Here is a 26221-nt window from a genome sequence, read left to right as displayed (position 1 = left end):
ACTTGATGGAATGGATGATACCCTTGGAAAATTTCAAATGTTTTGAGTGGATGACATTGCTGAAAGAGAACGAAAACCTAAAATATAATGATTTAGTTTCATGCATTGAGTTCTTGAGCATCAGAGGTGTAGAGATTGACGATGTTAAGCGTCACGATCAATTTTGTAACTTGATTTCATTTCTTAAATCAAAATCAGATGAAGATGAAGCATATTATGATTTGAAGTTGCACGAGCAGTGGACAATCTACTTCAAAAGTGTTAAAAACATTGAATGTTTCTCAGAACTGCTCAAGATCTGCGAGTTTTATTTTTGTATAAGCGCACATAACGCAAATGTGGAAAGAGTTTTTTCACTGATTAATACTCAGTGGAGCAAAGAGAGGAATAGACTAAGTGTGCAGTCAGTTAAATCTTTAATTCCTACTCAATACAACTTCAAAAACATGACATGTGAAGATTTTATAATTATTTGTTAAAAAACCAAGAACTTCTTTCCAAAATTGGCAGCTCAGCTAAATATGATTAAAATAAAGTAAAATAATATAAAAAATTCGTTTAATTTCTGAATGTCCTCCTCTTTTACAGAAAATCCTCCTTTTTAGACCCATCTGCCCTCCTTTATCAAATTATCATCTGGCAACCTTACATTAAGCCAAGCCCAATATTGGTCTCGTGTATAGTCTCGAAACGCTTATTTAATAGGCGGAGGTCAATATTGGTTTGGTTTAGTAGAATGTTTTAACCAGGACTTTGTGAAGTTCTGGAGAGTGCTTTGTAACAGGCACCTCAGCATAAAAATAAGCGCTAAATTCTTGAAATCTTATGTTTGGTCGGTTCTTTTATACGATAGTAAATCGTGGACCTTAAAAGTAATAACCATGAGACAAATTGTAGCATTTATTTATTATATTTAATTGTAGAATTTGAACTTTGGTGCAATCAAAGAATGCTCTGCATCGTTTGGACTGAACGAGTTACTAACGAAAGATGAGTAAAGGAGTTTATTAAAAACAATTAAACATATAAAACTCACATATTTCTGGCATATCATGATAAGCCCAAAGTTCTGTCTATTGCAGACTATTTTGGAGGGAAAAATTGAGGGACGTCGCAGAGTGGGTCATAAGTATTTGTTCTAGTTGTGGAACATTAAAAACTGGACAGGAGTAACCGCTTTGAAGAAAATATTTCAAGCCGCAAGAAGTCAGAAATAATTCCAAGAAACTGCTTGAAATTGGGAAGAGGCTAAAAATTGAATCGGGCACGGTATAAGAAGAAAAAATTCAGCAAAACGGATTAACATTACATAATTTTTTGTGGGCAGCTTGATTTCTGATGTATTTATATTAGGACAATATTCGTGGTGCTAAGGCCATTTGTGTCGATAAACGTCACCGCGTGCAGTTGACACTTCAAAACTACAATGAGGGAATTATTATTGTCAAATTGTGAAAAAACTTTTGTATTAAACGCTATAGGCGAAGGAACGGTTCGTTGAATCTTAATTTTCTATTTATTTTGTGATTTTAATATATGCTGTTATTATAACCTTACTTATTAACGCCGATTGGTAATTCTGCTATTACTAGTATGTACATATAAATATATATATCGTTAACTGCAAAAAAAGTCTTCCAAAAATCTTCTGTTAGTTAAAAAATGAACCTATACGATCGATTCGTTATTATTCAGATATTTTTTTTAATTAATACAACTACATTTTAGAGATTAGATGGCAGACAACTGGACGAAGCAAGACCACTAAAAATATCTTTTGGAACAGAATGGGGTAGTTGCCACGTATCATTAGGAAATACCAAGTACCTTTTTTTTTTATTATTGACTGCACATATAGTATGGACGTTTATTTCTCTAATAATTTATTCGGGTGTTCCAGAGTAACGGCTCACGTTTCATATAAAATTGAACAACCGAAGCAAGCCAAACCAAATGAAGGATTATTATTTATAAACTTGGAGCTCGGTCCAATGGGAGCACCCAACTTTGAAAATCGACAGTCGGATCTGAGTGTTACTTTGAATAGACTTCTTGAGAAATGTATAATAGATTCGCGTTGTGTTGATCTGGAGTCCTTGTGCATTGTTTCAGAAGAAAAGGTAAAACGATACAGCATACTTTCATGTTAGATTGGTCTGTATACATACATAATTGACTATTCTCTTGTAGGTATGGGGATTACGGGTAGACATTCATGTACTGAATCACGCTGGTAATATAATAGAATGTGCTAGTGTCGCTGCTTTATCAAGTTTAGCACATTTTAAACGTCCAGATATTACGACAAATGGTCAAGAAATCATAGTACACACCTTAGCCGAGAGAGATCCGATTCCGACAGTCTTACATCACTATCCAGTTTGCGTATTGTTTGGGTTCTTTTCCGAAGAGTATGTATTTATGAATGTTATTTCATTATTAAAATTAAAGTTTGTATATTGACCATGGAGTTATTTTAGAACAATGATATCTGATCCGAATTTATTTGAAGAAATGATTTGCTCATCAGTCGGGGCGCTTTTTACTATTGGCATGAATTCTTATAGAGAAGTTTGTTTGTTTGATTTGGCCGGTGCTGCAATCACTTTAGGTCCCATACATATTTACAAAGCTTCTCAAAAGGCAGCCAAACGAGCGAAGGATCTAGTCACATCCATAAAGGACGCACTCGTTGAGGATGAGTCTGCAAGGTAATTTATCGTTTGTACAATATTTAGATTCAATATATTTATTGTTTAATCATCATTATTTTGATAGGTCAAAAGGTGAACGAACTGGTTTCCCTAATGCGATATCCACTGATAAGCTCACAACACTAGCTTACGAAAAATTATGTTTACGATTGAGTGATTTTGATATTGATATGTCTAACGAAGACCTTATGAAAAGTAGCAAGCGAGCAAAACTTCAAAATCCTAATGAAAAAGGTAATTGAAAAATCGTACGACAAACATTGAATTACGCAGACTATTATGTTAACATTTTTTTGTACATAGAAATGGCAGTAATCGTTAATGACGATGTGGCAATGTTATCATCGACAAATACAGCTGTAAGTGCTCCAACATGGATTGAAATGGCGAGCGCTGATGATGCGTCCAGTGAAGACGAACAGAAAAAAAATAACTACAAAAATACCATAAAAAAGGATGAATCAGATGAAGATGTAGAAATAGTAACAGTTGTTACTGTGGATGACAGAATAGTTTCAAAAATTAGTTAGTTAATTTTTATCTTTTATACATACATATTCATAACTTTTTATCAGGACTGGACAATATTGTCATCATCTTGATGATGATTTAAGTTTAGTTCTTTGGTTATTAAAATGCTGAATAGGATTACATATGCAAATTTAGTGCAATTAATGAAAAACGATGTTCAAAATAACATCTTAATAAATTTGTAATTCTAATTTTTGTTCATAGCGGTGAGCAGTGACAGTGAAGAGAACGACGTTGTCATGCTGGAGTCAGAAAGCAAACCCAAAAAGCTGAAAAAGAAAAATAAAAAGAACAAACAACAAACACCAAATCGTCTTTAGTTAAAAATTTTATTTATACAGTGATTATGTAACTAAAATACATTTCTACTTGTTACTGATATCATTTATACAAGGCATACATGTGCACTCATATGTATCATTTGTCCAAATAATAAATTTCTTTTCATATAATTTCATTGTTGTGATTGTCTAAATACATGTACATATAAAGAGATATACTTATGTACATAGTATGAATATTAAAAAAAAATATATCTGACAATAAATAACGAAATAGTGAAATCATTTGATGTAAAAATAATATATAAATAAAAATTAATAATAATAATTGTACATACAATAAAATATATATTAGCAGACAGTTAAAGAACTTGCATGTATGTAAAAGTATTAATACATATACACTGTTAAATTGTATCAGAATTCAGTCCATTTTTTTGATCTAATTTATTGCCATTGGTTTTCACCATGTATATAAAATACGTCACAATTTCTTTCTCGTTCACTGGAATCGATTTGAAGTGTTTTTGTATTGTCTGAGAGCAAAAGAAATTTATTAATAATTAGTAGAATTAAAAATTCATAAGAAAAGAAATGATCTATATAAAAAAATACTCACATCGGCCAATTGTGCTTTATTCAGTCCAGGACGCGTCGATACTTTGTAGTATCTTTTATATCTACGTAACGTATTTACTTGCAACTGGAAGAGATCTACGTCTGGTACGTCAGTATCGGCTTCGTTGCTGTCATCTTCGGAGTCCTTTCGACGCCTCTGTTTAGTCCGAGCGCTTTGAATCATGGCTTTGTGTTGATCACAAATGTATATATGCCTAGCCTGCGAAAGAAATGTTTTTGAAATTAGAAAAAAGTTTAACTATTTTTGATTTATCATTTTGTTAGAAGAATACTTTTGATATAACATATTAACATATAAACTGGTGGGATATGTGAAAATTCTTATGCAAAAAGAATCATTAAAATAATTGTTTATTTTTTAGTAGAAAGGCATTGCATTATTGCAAAAAAATTTAGTTATATGCTGTCGCTAATAAAAAGAGAACATGACTACCACCGTGTGACCGTATGTTATATTTTGTAGCCTTCAATGCTAAAATCAAAATGTGAAGAATGGCGACAAAATGACAAGTTTGAATCGTTGAATTTTCCGTATGTCTCCCTGGATCGAATGCCCCCCCCATTGCATGAACATTTTTTATTAGTGAACAATATGCGTATCAACGAAAAAATCAAATTAAAAATAGACACATTAGAAGTATGCATTTATACTACATAAATGCATCTTTGAAATGAACTGTATACCCTGGCACAACTATTGTGTACGTACGAACATGTCCAGGCCTGTGAGAACTTCAGCGTATCCTTGGTTCAGGTACTTATTGAGTCTCGTTAACCTAATCCAGAGTCTTTATTGTGGTGATCGGATAAATGCACACAAGAGAGCTGCATTCTCGAGACATCCAAACTTTCAAAGATGCTCAAGAATAATAACACAATACAATTCCACAAAAAAGCGTCAACGGGTATTAGTATTATGGGGGCGTAAGGGAATGAAATGACAATGTTGTACACACGGTTGTTGGGAAGGAAGTAGAGCAGCGGCACACCAACATGGCTGAGTTGGTCGAAACACCACCATGTTGTAGAGCTGCTGCATCGGTTTGGTGATTACTAGTCAAATGTGAACCGGTCACAGGCCAACCGGTCGCTCTAGATCGGTCACACGTGATCACCCGTCACACTAAAACTGGTCATACCCTAAAATCTGTCAACCAGTTTTCTCGTGACCGATTTTAGGGTGTGATGGGTGATCACATGTGACTGATCTAGAGCGACCGGTTGTCCTGTGACTGGTTCACATATGACTAGTAGTCCGTTTACCGCTGCATCATGTTATCCGAGGGTGCTAACCCTTTTTTTGTGGAATTCTATTGCGTAAGTTCTTCCTAAGCATCTAAGGATTAGGATTTATCGAAATTGCGCCACTATTGCGTTCACCCACAAATTAGAATAGACCGGATATTCTCTCTCATGTTCCCATGTTACACTATGAATTAAAGAAAGTATAAAACCGATTGGAAGGATGTAGAATATATTGTCAGACTAATGAGCGAAGTGAAACATATGAGAGCCTTGTAAAAAGAGCGGGAGTTGGTTCATTGTTTACGACTGTGACTCCACAGCCTGGGTATTTTATAATAAACTTATACAGCATTTCTTTAAGTTATAAAACGATTCATTATATGATTTTTATTTTCTCCAAAAAAATATGGTCGCCGTAAGTATGCTCAAGCTATCGACTATTTTGGAAGTGAAAATGTTGTACGCTTTCTCTTTGTCGACGCGATAGACGAGGACGTGGTTAACTTTAGAAGGGTTAGAGAGAGAAGGTCGATTGAGTGAGAATTATGCAATATTTTGGCGCGAAAAATGTAATGGGGCGTAGAGGCAGATGGTGAGGTGAGATGATTACCGCCGGATCGATGTGGAGTCTCAGCCGTCTCTGAGCTGCAGTGCTCTGGATGCGTTTGCTGTAAGAGGCGTTGCCGGCCGGACGTCGACACCGGTCTCCGTTGCAAACCAGGCAGCAGGTGGCCTCCGCCCCAGACGACGAGCCCCCGCCGCCCCCGCCGCCCCCCCCGACCGCCGCTCCCGACCCTCCGCCGCCGCCTCCGCCTCCGCCTCCGCCTCCGCCCTCGCTGGGGCCGCGAGAGTCCTCCTCGCCGGTGCTGAAGCCGTTGTTCATCGACACCAGCCGGAACTGTCGGAACTGCCGGAACCGCCAGCAAAACCAGCAAAACCAGCAAAACCAGCAAAACCAGCAAAACCAGCAAAACCAGCAAAACCAGCAAAACCAGCAAAACCAGCAAAACCAGCAGCACCGCTAACACCAGCAGCAGCACAACACATGCTGTTTACCTACACCTACACCTACACCAAACACACCGCGACCCACACACGTACGCGTACACATACGCACGCAATTGCGACACCTATGCTACAAACGTCACAACCCATACACGACACGTTCGTTTACATGCGCGCGTCTGTCTACCGCCATACACCACACGCATCGGCATCAACGTCAAGTCAATGGCTACGTCGGTTCGGTGATTACTGGTCACAAATTACTCGTCACAAAGTCACTAAAATCTCTATAACGGAACATCTGGCAGCCGAAAAGTCCATCATACTTACGATAACTATCATAGTAACGAGAACTTGAGTGCCAAATATTGTGTATTCGCGATTTTCATGGCAAAACTTGTCTTTGTGACCACCCCAATGTGACGAATAGTCCAATTACCGGCTACGTCCACACTACCGATATCTACACCCGATATTCTCGAATTTTCCATATCCAGTTCCCATATTGCAACCTGTGGTTGCTATTTAGGTACTTGTTATAGAAAAAAATCGAGAATATCGGGGGGGGGGGGGGGGCACTTGCCCCCCCCTGGATTGATTGAAAATAGTCAAATAATGTAACTTATATTTTAAATCACTTCGTGTTAGCATAAAGAAAGTGTGGAGAGACAGAACGTTGGCCAGCCTCTATGTAAAATCTACTACGAAGATTCTATGGGGGATGAACGAATGAGACGACTGGCATGTTAATGCACGTGTTTTATTTATGACAGCTGAAGGCAGAGTGAGTAGTTAGCTCCGAACACAATCGAGTTGATCCTCACTCGCAGGAAGGTGACCAAACTCGACCATGTCGTATAGCGAGCCGCCACAATTCCTATCGATCTTAAGCTTAAGTATCGTTTGCTAACTGATCCATACAAGCCTCACCCGTCATATGATTTTGAAGGCGACATGTCAGGAAGTGGTCGGTGCACCGTAGACACAAGGCGCACAACCCCATTACCCCACGAACGACGTCCAGTAGTATGAACCCATAAAACTACGCTCGCAGCGTAACTAGGTCAGCGCGCGTACCAAAGAACAAAGGAAAATGCACACGACACACTTCAAGCCAGAAGGTATATAAAACAACGCAGCAACCCCAACGGCAGAGTGAGCCTCTAGAGTTCAACTAGATCACATCTCCGAAGAAACCTCTTCGTACATACAATAACCATTGTACTAATTGAACGAAAATAAACGATCCTCTTTCAAACTACACAACATGTGTTTCGTTAGGTCGGAATACGGTCAACATACCTTCCCTGCCTTACAGGTGCTTTTTGCATTTTCTGTGTTTTATTTCCGCAACCAGTTCAAAGAGGAATTCAAGGTGCCTTCATTACTACTCCTTGTACAAAGTACAAAGATTTTAATGGATGTTCCAGAAACCATTCATTAAAATCCAAGATGGACAATCAAGTATAAAAGTATTCGGATTTTTTCTAATAAATTTGAAGATATTTATTGTCAACTGGAAGAATTTTCATTGCATGCAAGTGGAAATACACGACAGGCTGTACATCAGTTATATTTTTCATCAAAGTTCAGCACGTTTTTATTTTGTCTCAATATTATTTCGCAGTATTTCGCAGTTCGCTGTCTGGATTGTGCATATTAATCGTGCAGAGACAAAGTGAACTGCAACAAAAAAGACTTTATGGACAAAATTTTAGATATGTTTGGTAGCGATAACAGACAACTTTAGTTCTTGTTTAAAGAATAAATTTTATTTTAAATTTATGTTGTAATATTTTTTGTTATGTATGTACATATATTGTGTTAATAAAAAATTTGTTGCTACAGTATGCCCTTCATTACTACAGTGTCCTGTCCGTTCGTTCACCATACAAATACGCTACAGTAAATTAAAACTACATTAAAACATTACTAAAAATATTTTGCCCTCCCTTAGAAAATTTTCTGCGGGCACTCATAGATATCGGTAGTGTGGACGTAGCTAATCTGATTTTTACTATTCTTTTTTTTCTCTTTAGCTGGATAATGTGTGGGGAATCCCAATTTACCAACAATCAAAACTAACTTATTAAAAATAATAAGAAATAAATAGCGTAAACCTACCGGAAATATCGACCGACAAATCTTCACCCCTAGACATCCTTCAAGAAGCATAGACGGCGCGTGTCCGAACACGTGATATCAAAATCACACCATACGCAAACGCACAACGTCCTCGCGCTAGACACCTGCACATCACATGGGACACACAAATACACGGCGCGAGATCATGTGTACACCATACTGGACACGTGCACCCCGCCGACGGGATGTAGATATCCGTTGACCGATTTTAGGATGTGACCAGTTTTCTCGTGACCAGTTTTAGTGTGACGGGTGATCACGTGTGACCGATCTAGAGCGACCGGTTGTCCTGTGATACATTTGACTAGTAATCACTGAACCCCGTGCGGCATAGTAGTCACGCGTCTCCTAGGGGTGCCATTATTATTATTACTAGAAGCAAGAAGATAACTAGAGAAGCGCTGTCATCTAGTGCAGAGCATCGCAAGGTGATGTCCGCGGAACTCCTAGTAGCGTAAGATCCATTTTGATCTAACGCCTGCGAGCGAGATCTGCCCCTGAAGAAGAGTTTTTTTATTATTTTTTCTTTTGTAAATTTATGACTTTGGGTTGGGGGACTTATATAAAACTTTTTTCTAAATGCGATCCTTGGTTTACCTTAGGGTGGACAGCTCCGGTTTAAATGTATTAGTTATTTGGTGTTTTCAGGGCATGGACATTATAGAAACTGTTGACGCCAAAAAATCAAAAACCGGTGACAGCAGGGATCGCGAGTTGCGTGTTGTGGGTCGTGGATGGTGTCTCACTGTCAAAGTGTCCAAAACGGTCGTTCTGGACACATGTATGAAGTGGAAATAAATGGCGAGGAGTCGTTGCTGGTGCGATGCCGCACGTGTCTGGGACTCGGACTGGTGGGAGCGGTACCCCTTTGGGAGGGCGCTCCGCCCCCCGCCGAGCGTCTGTCCACAGTAGCCAAAGTGAAAACTCGTCCCCGAGACCGCGGCCCACAGCTGCTGTGCGCGCGCTGCCTCACCGATTTGGATACGGCGTGTCGCTTCAGGGAAAGGGCCGAATACGCCGACAGATGGTTGCACAAGATTCTCGAGGAAAAGTCACCAACTTCACCTTCCTCCTCACACTCTCCTCCACCCTCTCCAATACACCCTCTATCGTCTCCGAGCCCCTCATTCAAATCCAACTTCATCGATGATTTCAAACTTGAATCACAGGAATTGAATCTTCAGCAAGTTGCGGAATCATTCGCCGTTGCGCCATTAGAACCGTTGAAACCGGAACAGAATGACGATAAAGTAACCGATGATCTCGATTCGATTACTATAAAAATTCATAGAAAGAAGGGGAGAAAATCGAAAATATCAAAACGAAAACGTGATAAGGATAAATCTAAAATTAAAAATGATCTAGAGTGTATACATTGTCCAAAGACTTTTTTGAATGCAAAATCGCTCAAGAGCCACATGAAGAGCCACTCGAAGACCAGGGAATACACTTGCGACATATGCGGAAAACAATTCAAATACAGAGACAATTTAAAGGTATAATATATTTTAATTCAATCAAATTAAATTTATTATCTGACATCCAGACTTTCCCCGAAAATTTCTTATATACAAAGTATCAATGGATTTAGTTTTTGCATCGTAAAATGTACCATAAGATATAATTTTTTCTCATTCCCGAGATTAATTTATCAAACTTAAGTTTCTTCAACGAAAGTTTTGGCAATTGTGGAGAAAGATCTTGCATTTATTACAATTGAAGTTGATGAATTTTGTTTTTACAGGCTCACAGTATGACACATACTGGTGAAAAACCATTTGGATGCGACCTCTGCGAGAAGAACTTTTCAAAAAAGGACAATTTGGCCATACACAGAAAGCGACATTTCAAAGAAAGAAACTTCAATTGTGAACAATGCAAATCCGCTTATTATACCAGCTACGAATTAAAGACACATATGCGAGTTCATACTGGCGAAAAACCGTACGCTTGTACAATGTGTGGTAAACGATTCACGGCAAAAAGCAACCTTCTCATTCATCAGCACACTCACACAGGTAATTCAATACAAAAAAACACGTCTGAATACTTTTAACCTTATGCTAATCTTTAAACTGTATTATAGGAGAGAAACCTCATATATGTACCGTTTGTGGAAAACACTACGCTTCAAAAAATATCCTCGCCATCCATTATCGTCTTCACACTGGAGAAAAACCATATGTTTGTTCAGTTTGCGGTAAACGTTTTGCTGCCAATAAACTAGCTGTCCATCTGCGTACACACACTGGTGAAAAACCTCACATATGTTCGCTTTGTGGTAAAGAATAGTTATTAATCATAGATATGAAAGTTTAGAAGATCGGTTCTCCACTAAAAACTTGGTTTGGTCACTTATAGGTATGCAATTTTCTACATCAAACGTTCTTGGGATTCATATGCGACGACACACTGGTGAAAAACCATATGAATGCAAAATTTGTGGACAAATATATGGACATACGCAGTCACTTAATAAGCACATGCGGAAACAACATAAAATTTCAACCAGTAATCCTCAGGTATTTATGTAAATATAATATGCGAGTTGTATCTAATTTCAGGTCAATTTTTAATATTAACTCACTAAGTAATACATACATACATACGTATGTATTTCTCAAATTGAATCTTTCATGTAAATGAATAACACAATGATCTATAATATAGATAACGCTTATTACGTGAAAATATATTGAAATGTATATAGATTTTATGTATAATTTAATCAACACAGTTTGAGAAAAAATTATCCGATAACACTGAGCAACAAAAAATCACGTTTTTGAGTTACCAGAGCGGAGACTAGCCAATCTTTACTAAGTTTGACCCACTGAATTCGAATATGATATTGATTTTTGTTGGTGAGTGATCGTTTACGAGATATGAGCGTTTAAAAAAATCCGCGATTTTTACAGTTTTTTGGCTTTTGCAGTCTTTAACTGAAAATTTAGGATTGTTACGCTCCAAGTGAGTATTGGAATCAATAGTCAGATATTTTTCCTATTAATTGTTATATTTCATTGCTTTAAAATACTTCTAATTAATTGTCTAGCGAATTTTAAAAGTCAAAAATATATTTTTTTTAACGGATTTTTTTTCCGTGCTATTTTTCATTTATTTGGCAAATTTTTTATTTCACCACGTTTATAAGGATTGGTTTTCTATCTCAATATATTTTTTTTTATCTAAACGTACTAACTAAAGCGGTAATTGCAATTTAAATGTTTTCGTTGTATATATGGTTGTATCGCGTAGTATGTTAGGGCAAGCGAGATGGCATGTAGTCCGACCGCTGTACTCTGTGAGGTGGATTATATGCCATCTCGCTTGCCCTAACATATTACGCGATACAACCATATATACAACGAAAGCATTTAAATTGCAATTACTGCTTTAGTTAGTACGTTTAGATAAAAAAAAATATATTGAGATAGAAAACCAATCCTTATAAACGTGGTGAAATAAAAAAATTGCCAAATAAATGAAAAATAGCACGGAAAAAAAATCCGTAAAAAAAAATATATTTTTGACTTTTAAAATTCGCTAGACAATTAATTAGAAGTATTTTAAAGCAATGAAATATAACAATTAATAGGAAAAATATCTGACTATTAATTCCAATACTCACTTTGAGCGTAAAAATCCTAAATTTTGAGTTAAAGACCGCAAAAGCCAAAAAACTGTAAAAATCGCGGATTTTTTTAAACGCTCAATCTCGTAAACGATCACCCACTAACAAAAATCAATGTGGGTCAAACTTAGTAAAGATTGGCTAGTCTCCGCTCTGGTATTTTTTTTTGTTGCTCAGTGTAATTCATATGGCCGAAGACAATTGTAAAAAAGCTGAATTCCAATTTTTAATTTAATTGATAGAAAGGTTTAGGAGTAATGTTTAATTTACAAAACCTATTATTTTTTTTACCATTTCTTTGTGAAAAATACGCGATTTCTCATAGTTTTCGGAATATTCGGGCAGTCGATAAAGAATTAAGTCCCAATGCATAATTAAGCGTAGCGAATTTAGAAGTTATATATAGATTGTATTTTTCCTGATGAGTTGTGTTTTCGTGCCATTATTATTAGGTTGATATCCCGCAGTCAAACGAGGAACGAAAGACTAAATTGGATGAAGTTTTTCTTCAAACAGAGATGGATGTCGTTGATGTGGGTTCTCATCAAACAATTTATGGGCATCACACTGCTGATTCTTCTGTAAGTGAAAATCTATCGATGAAAATTTATTCAATTTAATGTTTTCTTCTTTGTATTAATCTGTAATTTATTTTTTTAGAATCAAATAGAACTTTCGACTGCCGATTTGAATGACACTGATTTATCCAAAGAGATCTTGTAGATTACTTAAACTTATCAACACTTTCGAAATTGCCTTGAATGTGATTTTCAGTAATTATACAATCAATCATATATGTACATAAATTATTATTAAACAAAAATTTTGAAAGTTCTAAATGTGACGCCAATATTATTATTTATTTCTAGCCGTAATTTATTATACAATGTACTTTTACAAAACGAATTAAATATAAAAATATAATTCAGTCTTATTTTATTATAAAATATTAATTATATAAAATTTCCAATGCGAAAGGAGAATATTTTTTTTACAAACATCTTATTATGCTTTAAATTATACAATAAAATATTTTTAAGCAATGAAAATAAATACTGTCAATATGGATATGTACCGATACAAAGATAAACTTTATTTTTCTTTCTTGACACCGTCTTGATGGCTGAGTCTTAAATGTCTAGACAGATCGCTTCCTCTGAAAAATCCCCTGTTGCACACCTCGCAAGAGAATGGCTTATGATGCTTATGATATTTCAATATGTGAAAGTCCAACATACTCTTTATGTGGAACGTTTTAGTACACCCATCGGCAGTGCACGCATGCTTGCCAGCATTCTGATGATTCGACATGTGTATTGCCAGACTGCTCTTCTGCATGAAACATCTACCGCACATGTGGCACTTGAAAGGAGTCTCGCCAGTGTGTTTCCTCATGTGATCTTCCAACCGGGAGAAGTCCTTCGAGCAAATTGAACAATGTCCCGACATGGACGAGTGCACTTTGTTCGTGTGCAGCTTTAGATTGCCCTTGGTAGCGAAAGCAATTCCGCACAAATCGCACACGTTGCACTTCCTATTCGTATGCAATTTCACGTGAGCTACGAGCGAGTTGTTAGACTTGACCGCTTTTCCGCATATGTTGCACATGAACTTTCGTTCGTTGTCGTGTACCATGCTGTGCGTACGTAGCATTGATCTATCGGCGAATTTCTTTCCACAAACCGAGCAAGGGAATGGTTTCTCGCCAGTATGAGTGCGATGGTGCCTAGTAAGCGTAGCGTGCTGTGAGAATTTTTTCTGACAGTATTTGCAAGAGTACGGTGTCTCTCCGGTGTGAACCCTCACGTGGATCATCACGTCTTTCTTTCGAATGAATTGCTTACCACATATTTCGCAGGTGAATCTCCTTTCATTGGATGAATGTAAGCGCTTTATATGATTCAACATTGTTCCTTTTACACAGAAGCTTTTATCGCACGAAGGGCATTTGAACGGTTTTTCAACAGTGTGTTTTTTCAAATGTATTATCATTGCCGATTTACTTTTTACTTTCAATCCGCATTCCGAACATTCTAAAGTATCATACTTTTCTTCTTGTGGTGCTGTATCGTCTTTAGTATCAGAATAGTCTAAAGAGTTGTCATCTTCATGTGTGGGTTCTGGTGAGTTGGGCTCACTTTTGACTGGTGATATGTGGTGTGTGTTTCTTAGAAGTTTGTCACTTCTTCGTGCGGTTACTCTGAAGCGATAGGCGGCCGTCAAAGCGTCTGCACATTCTTGACATAACCAGTTTGGTAGTCCATCTTCTGGATTGATCCTCACACCAGTACATCGTCGTAGGCGCACCGCTAATGGGAGTGACCCCCATAATGACACACTACCGGATCCTGCCAAACAGACCCTACACTTCATCGCTCAAAAATTTAAATATTTAGATAAGGTAATTGTTATTCTTGTTTTGACACTGACAGTGACAGCCGGCTTTACACGCTTGCCAATGGTTTCATAACAAATCGTTACAAGTAAAATTAGCTTCTGTGACAGATCAAGACCTTCAAGATTGATACAGATCTGTTACCGAGTCTCGTACTCATACAAAAGTGCGCGAAAGAGACAGAGCATATTTTTATTATTTAATGCAGTGTGACAGCATGATATACATCTATCTATTCACCGACAAAACACAAGCGCATTTGATCGCACCAACTCTCAGTAATAGACCTGTACGTAGAAAATAGACATAAATAAATCAATACATACAGTATAGCGCTTGTAGGCATGTAAAGTGTGTTGACCGTATCTCGGCCTATAAAAACACGTTTATGTTTTTTGAAGAGGATTTTTATTTGTGTTCAGTTTATACAAGAGTTATTGTGCATATATGTACGAAGAAGCTAGTTGCTCACTTCGGAGAAGTGAGTTGGCTGAACTCCCGATGTTCATTCTGGCGTCTGGAGCTGGTGCGGTGGTATATATACGATACGCTGTACGTGGCCGTGTACAAATGTCCTTGTCCGAAGGTCGCGTGGTGCAACTGCACTTAGGGGTCGTGTGCAAAGAATGTCGTTCGCGTTCTGTGTTTCCACGAGGCTTGAGTTTCCCGTTTGCTCGCGTATGTGGATGTTCTCAGCGTCTGCGTGTCGCCGTTCTGCTTGAATTGGTTTTTATTACCTATTGTTCTGTGGCGTCTTGGCGCAGAACAATAGGTAATATTAATATTGTTGCGTAGGGGTTGGTGGAGGATCCAAGTAAAAGACCAAAGTCGTTTCACAGCATTTTTTGATGATTATGGAGATACACGCAGTGCTCCGCCCAGAATGTCTTGATATCGCCTAAGTACCGCCTTATAACGGATAGGTCTCTCAGGGCATCTTTGACGTCCGGTTTGTTTACCTATTGTTATGGTCACGTACTTGATGTGCCACGGAAGTTGGTCCCACGCTACCGCTGTCGGTTCTGAGAACTCTACCGGAATGCGACCGAGTTACCGCTACCCCCGCTAAGTGCATTCGGGGGTATCTCATTGTTAAGCCTGGAGATAATCCTCAAAACCAATTATAACGGTCACACAGTCTCTGGGATGCTACTCGGCCTAATCCAATTGCACTTACGCGGTGTACGTAACAATATTATTCATGGTAAACGAATTATTTCGCACATTGCGATCGCACACACGACAATCATTGCCACGAAAATCGCGAATACGGAATATCTGACACTCGAGTTCTCGTTAGTATGATAGTTCGCGTCTTGCCTCTCGATGGATGGAATTTTTGGGTACCAGATGTTCTGTGATTGAGATTTTAGTGACGTGTGTGAAATCGCTTTGTGCGGAATAATCTCCAAATGACAGCACGGATAATTTTTATTTATTAATTTTTAATATACAAGTATACCACAGTGTCTTCACAGGTTACCCCAATATGACACTGTGGCCAGAAAATAACGCACGAATAAAAAGAAACGCATCTAATTATTCATATCTATACACAACATAGAGGAACCAACAACTTTGTGCTCCTGCGAACATGTTGAAATGGTTACATGTCCAAATGCGGGACAAACAACTCACATATGGGAGTCTTTCATCTTTACAGGCTTAATAGATATCTACAATACAAAATGGATACAATGGAAAATGTACACATTACGATTATTTCACATACATATAGACGATTCAAAAGAATTAGGCATATCGTTAAAGACTGGTGCCACCAGTAAGCAAAACCATTGAAATAATTCAAAAGCTTCTGTGAAACCTACGTTGAAGAATGCAAAATAATTCGAGATTGTATGAAAGTGAACTACCATCCAAAAGTTAAATTAATTGCACCCTTTGACTTTGCTCGTGACCACTATTAGTTATTAAATGTTAAATCTGAATGTTTTGTTTTGTCCATATATACATTTTACACTATCTATTTTTCCATTTCAATGAATGTATTAATATTGCACGTATCAATCTTGTTTATGTTGATCAGTCTGCTTGCTCACATATGTATGTATGTACAAGCATGCATAAATCTGCTGTCATTGTGACAGATCAGTGTATCAGTACTTTTGATTTTGTTGTCAACCTCGAAAGTTGAAGTCACATTAATCATCAAAGAAGAAATGGAGTGTCGACTTTGTCTCACTTCTACTTCAGTCGTATCTTCTATTTTCATATATGACAAATCTGACGCAGTTGAGCAAAGCATCCAGAAATGCTGTCAGCTGCAGGCCGGTTTACCTATTAACCCGTCATCTCAATAGCAAAGTCTCTTATTTGATTACAATCTATATTTGATCTGCAGGTGGAGAAAGTCGATGGATTTCCAGATACAATATGTTTATTGTGCAAAGCCAACCTGGATTTGTTTATTAAATTCAAAAATATTTGCTTACATAGTGATGAAGTACGAAGAATGCAATTAGCCAAACCTTTAGATTTCATGGTGGACGAAGTTGTAACAAATAATAAGAATTGGGAAAATGAGTGTAATACTAGCCCACTTCTGTATTTCGATAGTTTTTCTGTTGATTGTAGACAAATGAAAACTATAAAAGATGTTGCAGATCCTCTTTTTAATGGAAAAAAATGTTCACATATCAACGATTGCTCACAAACAAAATATGTAAGTTTCTAAGGTCATTAATTAGTAAATTAAAGGTATAATTAAGTAGTTTAAAAATACATATGATTTATCTTATTAACTGTGTATTATAAATTTCTCAATCTACCTTTCGTACGTTTTGTAGATGGGTGGAGTTTCTCTCAGTTACGGCACTGAAAAAATGGACCAAATATATATACAAACTGGAAAAAGACCACATCAATGCTCCATGTGTATAAAATCGTTCCCATCCAAGTCTAAATTAGCGGAACATATGAAAACCCATACAGGGGAAAAGCCGTATCAATGTGAAATCTGTTTAAAGTTTTTAAGTTCTAAATATTACTTACATAGACATAAGAAAATTCACAGTGGGGAAAAGCTATATAAATGTGACATTTGTTTAAAATCTTTTTCATTCAGATCTGACTTAGTGGTACATATGGACATTCATACTGGGATAAAACCTCATAAATGCGAGATTTGTTTCAAGTGTTTTGGTACAAGCAAAAACTTAAAACGACATTCAACAGTTCACACTGGATTAGTAAAGCCGCATAAATGTGAAGTGTGTTGGAAATCTTTCCCATATAGGTTTATGCTATTGCAACATATGAATAGTCATACTGGAGAAAAACCGTATACATGTGATTTCTGTTTGAAATTGTTTGCGTCTAAATCTGCATTAGTGAAACATTTAAATGCCCATAGTGGGAAAAAACCGTATAAGTGTGACGTTTGTTTAAAAGCGTTTGCACGTAAAAGCTATCTATACGGACATTTGAAAATTCACACTGGGGAAAAATTGTTTACATGTGATGTCTGTTTTAAACCGTTTTCACAAAAATCCAACCTTGTGAGACATTTGTATACTCACACTGTGATAAAGCCACATTTATGTGAGATTTGTTCAAAATACTTTGCAACACAGAGATATTTAAAGCGACATATGGCGGTTCACATGAATTTAAAGCCAGCCCTAACTAATGCACAAGGGAAAAATATGGAGTTAGTAAAACCATATAAATATAACTTGTGTTCAAAATCTTTTACTTCCCAAGATAACGTTAATAAACATATGAAAGGACACACTGGGGAAAAACCATACAAATGCGACAACTGTTTAAAATCTTTCCTAACTAAAACTCAATTGATAGAACATATGAGAGCTCACAGTGGGGAAAAACCACATAAATGTGAGATTTGTTCTAAATCGTTTTCATTAAAATCCAATTTAGTAAGACATACAAGTACTCATACTAAGAAAAAGTCTCAAAAGTGTGGTATATGTTTGATATCTTTCATATTTCGATATGAATTAAAGGAACATATGAAAGTTCATGGCGGAGATAGACCTTTTAAATGTGCGATTTGTTTTAAATCGTTTTCATTAAAAACAAATTTAGCCAGACATATGAATACACATAATAGAGTAAAATCATACAAATGTAAAATCTGTTCACAAGTTTTCGGTTTTAAATATGAATTAAGGGTTCATCGGAAAACTCATGATTTAAAAAAGTGATTCAAATTATTAATCATACTGTACAATAGGCTTATTTTGTAGTTTATCCTTGTCAAACCTAACATAAATCAGTCAGTTAGGCATTCAAGAGTTTTTTCAAACAAATAATTTGGAAATCACTGTTTTAAAAGATATGCTTGAATGTTAGAGAGTGAAATCGATAGATCACTATTTCCACACTGAGATATTTTTGTGTTTCAAATTTTAGTTTAATTATCAGTGAGTCAAATCACTGGTTCCTTACTTATTTGGTCTGTTACCTAGCATGTAAAAAAATATGAAATTAATACATACATATTTACGGATTAAAAAACTTGCATTATTAAATTGAAGCAATTGGGTAAAAAGCATTCAAATCTTTATTCCAATTAAATTGATAATATTGAACCATAGTTGAATTAAATTATAGTAAAAATATTTACACCTACATGTATTTTATGAACTAGATCCGTAACATTTTTATTTGATGAGTATAATAAAACAATATTCAAGCGTCAGCTTATTTGCCTGATACCATAAAAACAATGTTTTTATCTTGGAACAGTTACAGAGTTTTATTCTTGTTTCCAATTATTTTTTGTTTAAAAATAAATCAAAACAAACATGGTGGAATATTTTATTTTTTGAAACATTTTAATATATTCCCAATTTCCCAAGTCCTCATTTATTATTTATCGAATTATAATCAGATTTCCCGATGCATATCTGGTATGCTTAAAGTGACCATACGTCCCATTTTGAACGGGATGGTCTCGTTTTTAGGTAGCCTGTCCCGTTGTCCCCAAGCACAGCTTCGGGACGTCGAAATGTCCCGTTTTCAAAAAGAGAGCAACACACGGTAACAATTTAAAAAAAAAAGTGTAAAATATCGACTAGCTTGATACAGTGTGTATCTGCATACAGTGTGTATCGGTGCATATGGCACAAGAACAAATAAAAACTACAGCTGCTGAGTTCTATAAGATAAGCAAAGAATATTTGGAGCAGGGGACTTTGTTCTTTGAAGAATTAGTAATATTTGAATGGGCGGATTTAACCAAATTACCTACGTGGGAAGAAATTCAAGGTGTAATGGATATATTGATTCAAAAGGGATTTATTAATTGTAACCAAGATACAGAAGTATTCGATGAATATTCACTTATTACTAACTATATATAATATTTTTATATTTATATTATTCATTCCTGTTCTTTTCTTTTCTCCATCAACATTCCTGTTCTTTTTATTAATAAATAAAAACTATGAAAAAATACGCGTTTTCTGGAATACACATACTATTACGTAAAAATTGGTAGATGTCCCGTTTTGAGAACAAAAGTAAATGGTCACATTAGGTATGCTCTTGTCAAGAGCACCATAATTGGCCAGTTTAAAGTACATAAGTGATCTCTTAAGGAAGGGTTTTAAACTATTGAGCATTCACTTAATGAAATCATTCAAAAGTTATGTTGAAGGACGCTGATAGTCATTCGAGAGCGTGAGAATTCAATATTGCCAAGTATGTACATATTATCAATGCAATTCCAAATAAATTTTCCAAACTTGCTCGACACTGGTTTTTTGACGTTTACACTGATTGTTTTGAATTGTCTAAATTACAATATTGCATACGTGTACATTATACAGTATCTGTTTTGTATTGTATCTATGAGCCTATAAGTCAATTTCGATTCGTGTTTAACTTATATGTATTTATTTTGTAATAGTGACAGCTGAGAGTGAATGTGACAGCTTTGCGTTCGTGTGTGATTTGTCGGATTATTCAATAACCAAAAAATGTATGTGATTAGCGAGCCATATTTACATATAAACGTTCTGTTTTCGTATCCATTATATACGGTAACATAATTTATTATTTTCATAATTAATATTTTGGAATTGACAAGTAACCTACAAATTGATCATAAATTGTATCTCGAATTTCCGACTTCCTATAACCGAATTTCGAATATCCGACTTCCTATAACCGAATTTCGAATATCCGACTTCCTATAACCGAATTTCGAATATCCGACTTCCTATAACGTGTTTATTTTTTTGTTCTTGTACAATTACTAGCACAATTTTGTATTTGGACTATTTATAACTGTAATTGTAAAGAAAGCAGATGTCAGGCATTATGCGAGACTGTTTACATTGGTAACCTTTTTAACATTTTTGCAGCAAGAATTGGACTTTTCCAAGTAACTGGTAATAGTTTTAGATGACCATTTGTACTGATTTTAACAGAACAGTACTGGTTTTTTGGGTACCTGTCCTGGTAAGTCGTGTTAATCAGTACACTTTTTTATGTAATAGAATTTTTTTATCTAATAGATGGATAAATATACAAATTCTGCGGCGAAAATGATGTCTCCTATAAAAATATTGGCAAATTAGTCAAATGTTGTTTTCATTTGTCAGGAACAAATGCACCAGCCGAAGGATTTTTTACTTTGATGAGCAATATATAGTCCAGTGATAAAACAAAATTGAATGTTGAAAACATAAAATGTTTGCTAATCACTTAGTATAATTTTAACCAGTCTTGTGTAGAATTTTATAAGAGCATTCAAGAAAATTAATTTTTTTTTTTATAAATATGAGCCCTAGATTCTTAAATCTTTGTTTTAAATAATTGAAGTATTTAGGAATATGTTTTTGGAAAAAATCGTCACCTTATAATAGTTCCATCTAACCAGTTATAGAAAGTCTTCTTACTTTTACATTCATAAGCAAACATTGCGATCAATTTAATTTACAATCAAAGTTTACTTATTCGAGCACATAAACTGAAGCGATTATAAAACACATATGTACATTTATACCTATTTGCGCCATACACAATTGATCAACGCGATTTTTCTTTACTTTTAGATCGCATAATCAAGGTACATATATTACCAGATGCCTCGAAGGTGTGTCGTTCCAGGGTGTAGCTCAAATGACAGGGTAGCCGAACAAAAGAAGTTGTACACTTCAACGTTTACTTTTCCGAAGGACCCTAAACGGCGGGAGCAGTGGATTAAAGCCATCAAAAGGCCAAATTTTGTACCGGGTGTGAACAATGCTATTTGTATTCGACATTTTGAAGAAAGATTTATACAAAGGAGAAGAATCTGTAAGCTAAGAGGAGATGATGGAACAGAACTCTCCATTCCAAAGCGTCATCTGACTGTGACTAAGGATGCATACCCAACAATTTTCGAAAATCGACCTTCATTGCGTAATATGCAAGTTCAAACTCATCTCTCTATACCGACAGCATTTCATTCCTACCAAAAGCCACTTCTTTTTCAACAAAACTTGCCTCTTTCTCAACAAATCTTACCTTTTCCTAAACAAAAACGACCTATTTCTCAACAAAAGAGCTTCAAAGATAAGACGACAGACAGGTTAGAACGAAATGAATTTTTAATTTATTTGCCATGAAATTTACATGAGAAGCAAAAAACCTCGATTTAAAGAATTTTTAATTTCATGATTAAGTATTTCAATATTTGTATTTTCCTAATTTATAGTCATTAATAATGACTCTTCATTTATTTGGATATACAAAATTAATTTCTTGGCATCTTTTTCCAGAATTGGATTCTCAATAAATTTATATAATGAACTTACCTGTCACTGAAATATTGACTTGGAAAACAAGTGCTTTTTTATTTAAATTTCATTCAATCTTTAGTTATAAATAAGTAATATAATTCAATTTTTTGATTTTTACATAAATTGTATTTAATCTTTCTATATTTTTCATTAGTAAATTGGCGTGCCGACTATGCATGTCTTCTGGACCAGGTATATCATTTATTTCCATTTATAGCAATCGTGAACAAATAGCAGAGCAAATCTTGTATTGCTGTCAGATACAAGTTAGTGTAATTTTTAACATTAAATTTACAATTAGTTATAAAATTAATATAAACCTGTATTTTCTTTGCAGGTGAATGAAGATGATGGGTTGTCAGAGTCAATATGCCTATCGTGTAAATCCAATCTTAATTTTTTCACCAAATTTAGAGACATTTGTAAACAAAATGATGATACAATAAAGCAGCAATATAATGGGCCTTCAGATATCAAAACGGAAGAAGTTATGCTCGAGGATTTAGTTTGGAATGAAGAAATGACTAGTGCTGATTCGCAACCTAATTTTGCACCAGTGGAACAACCTGATCTTTGCTTGACGGAGTCTTCGACACCGTGTAAAGATACTGGCGAATTTCGTTCACCGGTAAAATTACGAATAGCATCCATCAAAACACTTAAGTTAGATGGTTTTATAAAGTTTCATTTTTACAGCTGGAGAAAGCAGAACAAATGGTGCAACAAGTTACTAAAAAAATAACTACAAATATAAATTTTGGATTAAATCAGCTCCAACAAAATATGTGTTTGAAATCGGTTCCATTTCAACCCATATTAAAAAGGTACAAGATTAACTTAATAAATACACACAGATGCGAGATCTGCTTGAAATCTTTTCCATCTCAAAACGTCTTATCGAAACATATGGAAACTCACATTAAGGAAGAGCTGCATATATGCAGTATTTGTTCAGTGTCATTTATCGATGCAATTGGCTTAGAGGAACATACAAAAGCAGTTCACGAAAACTGGAATAAATGTAGTCCTCAGTAAATACAATCATTATTTTTTATTATCATTTTTATTCAAAATTGTTTTAAGTTTTAATTCAAAATTGATTTGCATTAAGCAGGGCCTCACATAAAAAATGCGAGGCCCAGGGCAAACGATTTTTTTGAGCCCCCCCCCCCCCTTAAAATTCAAACCCACGAGGAAAAAAAAAATTTAAAAAAATGAAAGTTAAAAATTAAGTTTAGAGACGACTCAAAAATTTTAGGATTTTGTAGTCTTGAGTATCGAGATTTAAAAAAAAATCATATGATACTCAAGAAATTATAATATATTGTATATTTACAATATACATATATATTGTAAATTCTATTTCAACAAAAATAAAACAACGCTCGGTATGTAGGTACATACATATATTACACTAATTTCTTCAAAAACCATCTATTGAATTTCAACGGTCGAAACACTATTTTTTTTTATCAGTTTTATAAAATTTCTTTGGAGTGGGAAGTATTTTGATTTTTTAGTTTTATTTCTACATCCTTGCACTATCAGATCCAGAAAATGATCAAGGGGGGCATTCATATTGAAAAATATATAAAAAAATATCTTGTGAAAAGCACTGGGCCATAAATTGTGCAGACCTATTTTTTGTACCACTTTTTTGAAAATTAAAATGCGTATTTAATACGTTACATACATGTATTTAAAACACATGTACATATGTATGTATTTTATATATGAAATTAAATTTGTCCAAGTGGAGGAGGGGGGGGGGGGGGCATGGCACCCCCTTGGATCCGTCGATACATCCATAGTAAGAAGCTATAAAAATATTGGTCAACCATCATATTGCTTCTACTGCATCCTTAATATAATTACCGAAAAGATCATCCTATCAATTAAATTAATTTTAGAATTATCGATTGTATATATGTAGGTACACATGTAATCAAATTCAAATAATTTTTTTTAACATTTAATAAAAAATTTATAATAATGTATACATATATAATACATAATTATTAATTCCAATCAATCAAGTTGTATTATTTTTTGTGAATTAACGAAGAAAAAAATCAAAAATCTTATACATTTGAATTATAAAAATGAAAATTATAATGTAGCGTTCATTACGAATACGTTTCTATGTCGTCTTCTGTAGAAGAAACTGAATATTTCTTAAAGTGAGCATTTTTCAAATGCTTCGTCATATCGGGTAATGTATAAAATCCTTTCGAGCAGTACTGGCAAACGTATGGTGTATGTTCATTGTGATACTTTGCGAAGTGAAAGTCCAACAGGCATTGCATCTTGAACGTTTTATTGCAATCGTTGACATCGCACACGAATTTGCTCGACCCCGAGTCTTCGTGCCTCTTCACATGAGCTGTGAGACTGCGCTTATGACCGAATCGCTTTGGACACAAATGGCAATGGAACAGCATCTCGCTCGTGTGCGAACGCTTATGTTCTCTCAGATTCGAAACCTGCTCATTGCATATCTTGCACAAGCCCGGCTCATCGGAGTGAATCGCTCTGAAGTGCTGTTTCAAATTTTCTTTAGTGCTCAAAGAGGCGTCGCATACATCACACACGTGAGACTTTTCCCATTTGTGCACGTTTTCTATGTGTTGTTTCAGCGTGATTTTCGATTTCAACATTTTCCCGCAAGTTTCGCATTTGAAAGTGCACTCTTCGGCGTGGACGGACATGTGTCGTCTGCGATGCGAAGATGAGCCGAACCGTTTGTCGCATTTGGAACATGGGAAACGTCGCTCACCGGTGTGTACTAATTTGTGCGCTATAAAAGTGCTACCTAATCTGAATCGACGTTTGCAGATCTGGCACTGGTAGCGCATCTCGGTGTTGTGCGATTGCATGTGTGCTTGCAGACTACTGCGCTTCGGGAATACTTTCCCGCACAAGTGGCAAATAAAAGACATTTCCCGTGGGGGGTTTACATGTATGCGATCGATATGAGATGTGAGAGCCGTGTTTGTCATGAAAGCAGCTTTACAATGAGGACATTTGTATGCTCGCTCTTCACGGTGCATTCTTCTATGGGCTCTGAAAACGTAAGTACCACGGAAAAACTTTCCGCAGACTTTGCATTCATTACATTTAGATGGTCTTCCTACGCTGTTTTTATCTTTATTTATACTTTTAGGACAGTTTGGTTTGCATTTGTCTTTTTTGCATTTTAATACCTTAATTATTTTAAGTTCGTTTTCTATCTTGACTTCATTTTTTATGTCAATCGGTGATGGAATATCCTCACATACCGTTTTACAGTTGTCGTCCCAGTGATCTGTTTCAATTGGAGATGGGATTGGTGAGTTAAACGGTACCTTTTTAATCGACTGTAGTACAGCAGAAGATCTGTTTGTCTTGTACTGTTGGTGTAAAGTATCAAACGGAATCTGTAATCGTTGTGCCCGATGCAATCTTCGTTCAGAGCGACGACATAGTGCAACGAATGCGGCTGCTGAAGGAAGTCGACGATCGCATTCAGAACATACCCATGAGGGTAAGTAGTCGTCTTTGGAAGTACATCGTGTGATTCTTTTACGTTCGTGTCGGTTACTGATGATGGCCAACATGCGTTTGCGTCTACCCTCATCCAGAGCAACCCCGAGTGTTCCAACCCGTAAGCACACCCTACACACATGTTGATTTATCATGTTGTGATTTGGTTCTGCAGTTACCTACTGTCACTTTGACATTTGTGGTGGTTTGACAGTTATCATAACTATATTTTGGCACTATGACCAATCAACACAACCAAGATTGGGTAAACGGATTATTCCGCAAAAAGCGATCTCGCGCAGGTTCGGTGATTACCAGTCAAATGTGAACCTGTC

General features: G+C 35.9%; 7 protein-coding genes across 12 annotated transcripts; 4 read left to right on the top strand and 3 right to left on the bottom strand.

Annotated features, from left to right (window-relative positions):
• Positions 1–1346: 1346 nt before the first annotated feature.
• On the top strand, positions 1347–3696 carry Rrp45 (exosome complex component Rrp45). The gene is made up of 8 exons (XM_077428143.1): positions 1347–1492; positions 1729–1823; positions 1901–2120; positions 2191–2411; positions 2481–2711; positions 2779–2948; positions 3018–3239; positions 3450–3696. The coding sequence occupies exons 1-8, from the start codon at positions 1427–1429 to the stop codon at positions 3563–3565; spliced, it is 1341 nt and encodes a 446-aa protein (XP_077284269.1). The 5' UTR covers positions 1347–1426; the 3' UTR covers positions 3566–3696.
• On the bottom strand, positions 3556–6293 carry Sap30 (SIN3-associated polypeptide 30). The gene is made up of 4 exons (XM_077428154.1): positions 6248–6293; positions 6021–6148; positions 4146–4364; positions 3556–4062 (listed from the first exon to the last, which is right to left on the bottom strand). The coding sequence occupies exons 1-4, from the start codon at positions 6291–6293 to the stop codon at positions 3934–3936; spliced, it is 522 nt and encodes a 173-aa protein (XP_077284280.1). The 3' UTR covers positions 3556–3933.
• Positions 6294–9217: 2924 nt separating this feature from the next.
• LOC143920472 (uncharacterized) lies at positions 9218–13131 on the top strand. The gene is made up of 6 exons (XM_077443385.1): positions 9218–10056; positions 10305–10578; positions 10647–10841; positions 10922–11082; positions 12647–12775; positions 12855–13131. Exons 1-6 carry the CDS (start codon positions 9295–9297, stop codon positions 12915–12917), a joined length of 1584 nt encoding a protein of 527 aa, XP_077299511.1. The 5' UTR covers positions 9218–9294; the 3' UTR covers positions 12918–13131.
• On the bottom strand, positions 13127–14615 carry LOC143920551 (uncharacterized). Its single transcript, XM_077443503.1, has one exon. It carries the CDS (start codon positions 14565–14567, stop codon positions 13287–13289), a length of 1281 nt encoding a protein of 426 aa, XP_077299629.1. The 5' UTR covers positions 14568–14615; the 3' UTR covers positions 13127–13286.
• A 2019-nt stretch (positions 14616–16634) lies between these two features.
• Positions 16635–19386, top strand: LOC143920380 (uncharacterized). The gene is made up of 3 exons (XM_077443292.1): positions 16635–16877; positions 16952–17272; positions 17397–19386. Exons 1-3 carry the CDS (start codon positions 16770–16772, stop codon positions 18774–18776), a joined length of 1809 nt encoding a protein of 602 aa, XP_077299418.1. The 5' UTR covers positions 16635–16769; the 3' UTR covers positions 18777–19386.
• Positions 19387–20072: 686 nt separating this feature from the next.
• On the top strand, positions 20073–24394 carry LOC143920048 (uncharacterized). Of its 6 annotated transcripts, none has more exons than XM_077443093.1 (6): positions 20136–20277; positions 20486–20557; positions 21636–22153; positions 22519–22630; positions 22702–22992; positions 23061–24394. In XM_077443093.1, the coding sequence occupies exons 3-6, from the start codon at positions 21666–21668 to the stop codon at positions 23397–23399; spliced, it is 1230 nt and encodes a 409-aa protein (XP_077299219.1). In that variant the 5' UTR covers positions 20136–20277; positions 20486–20557; positions 21636–21665; the 3' UTR covers positions 23400–24394. The 6 variants fall into 6 exon arrangements, with proteins under 6 accessions (XP_077298899.1, XP_077299219.1, XP_077298975.1 ...); XM_077442849.1 differs by having other exon boundaries at positions 20486–20618; XM_077442923.1 differs by lacking the exon at positions 20136–20277 and adding an exon at positions 20324–20404.
• Positions 24395–24421: 27 nt separating this feature from the next.
• Positions 24422–26120, bottom strand: LOC143913664 (zinc finger Y-chromosomal protein-like). Its single transcript, XM_077433610.1, has one exon. It carries the CDS (start codon positions 26039–26041, stop codon positions 24491–24493), a length of 1551 nt encoding a protein of 516 aa, XP_077289736.1. The 5' UTR covers positions 26042–26120; the 3' UTR covers positions 24422–24490.
• Positions 26121–26221: the final 101 nt, after the last annotated feature.

The sequence above is a fragment of the Arctopsyche grandis genome, chromosome 1 (genome assembly GCF_051622035.1).
Source record: "Arctopsyche grandis isolate Sample6627 chromosome 1, ASM5162203v2, whole genome shotgun sequence".
NCBI classification, from domain to species: domain Eukaryota; kingdom Metazoa; phylum Arthropoda; class Insecta; order Trichoptera; family Hydropsychidae; genus Arctopsyche; species Arctopsyche grandis.
This window is presented reverse-complemented; position numbering and strand designations above follow the sequence as displayed.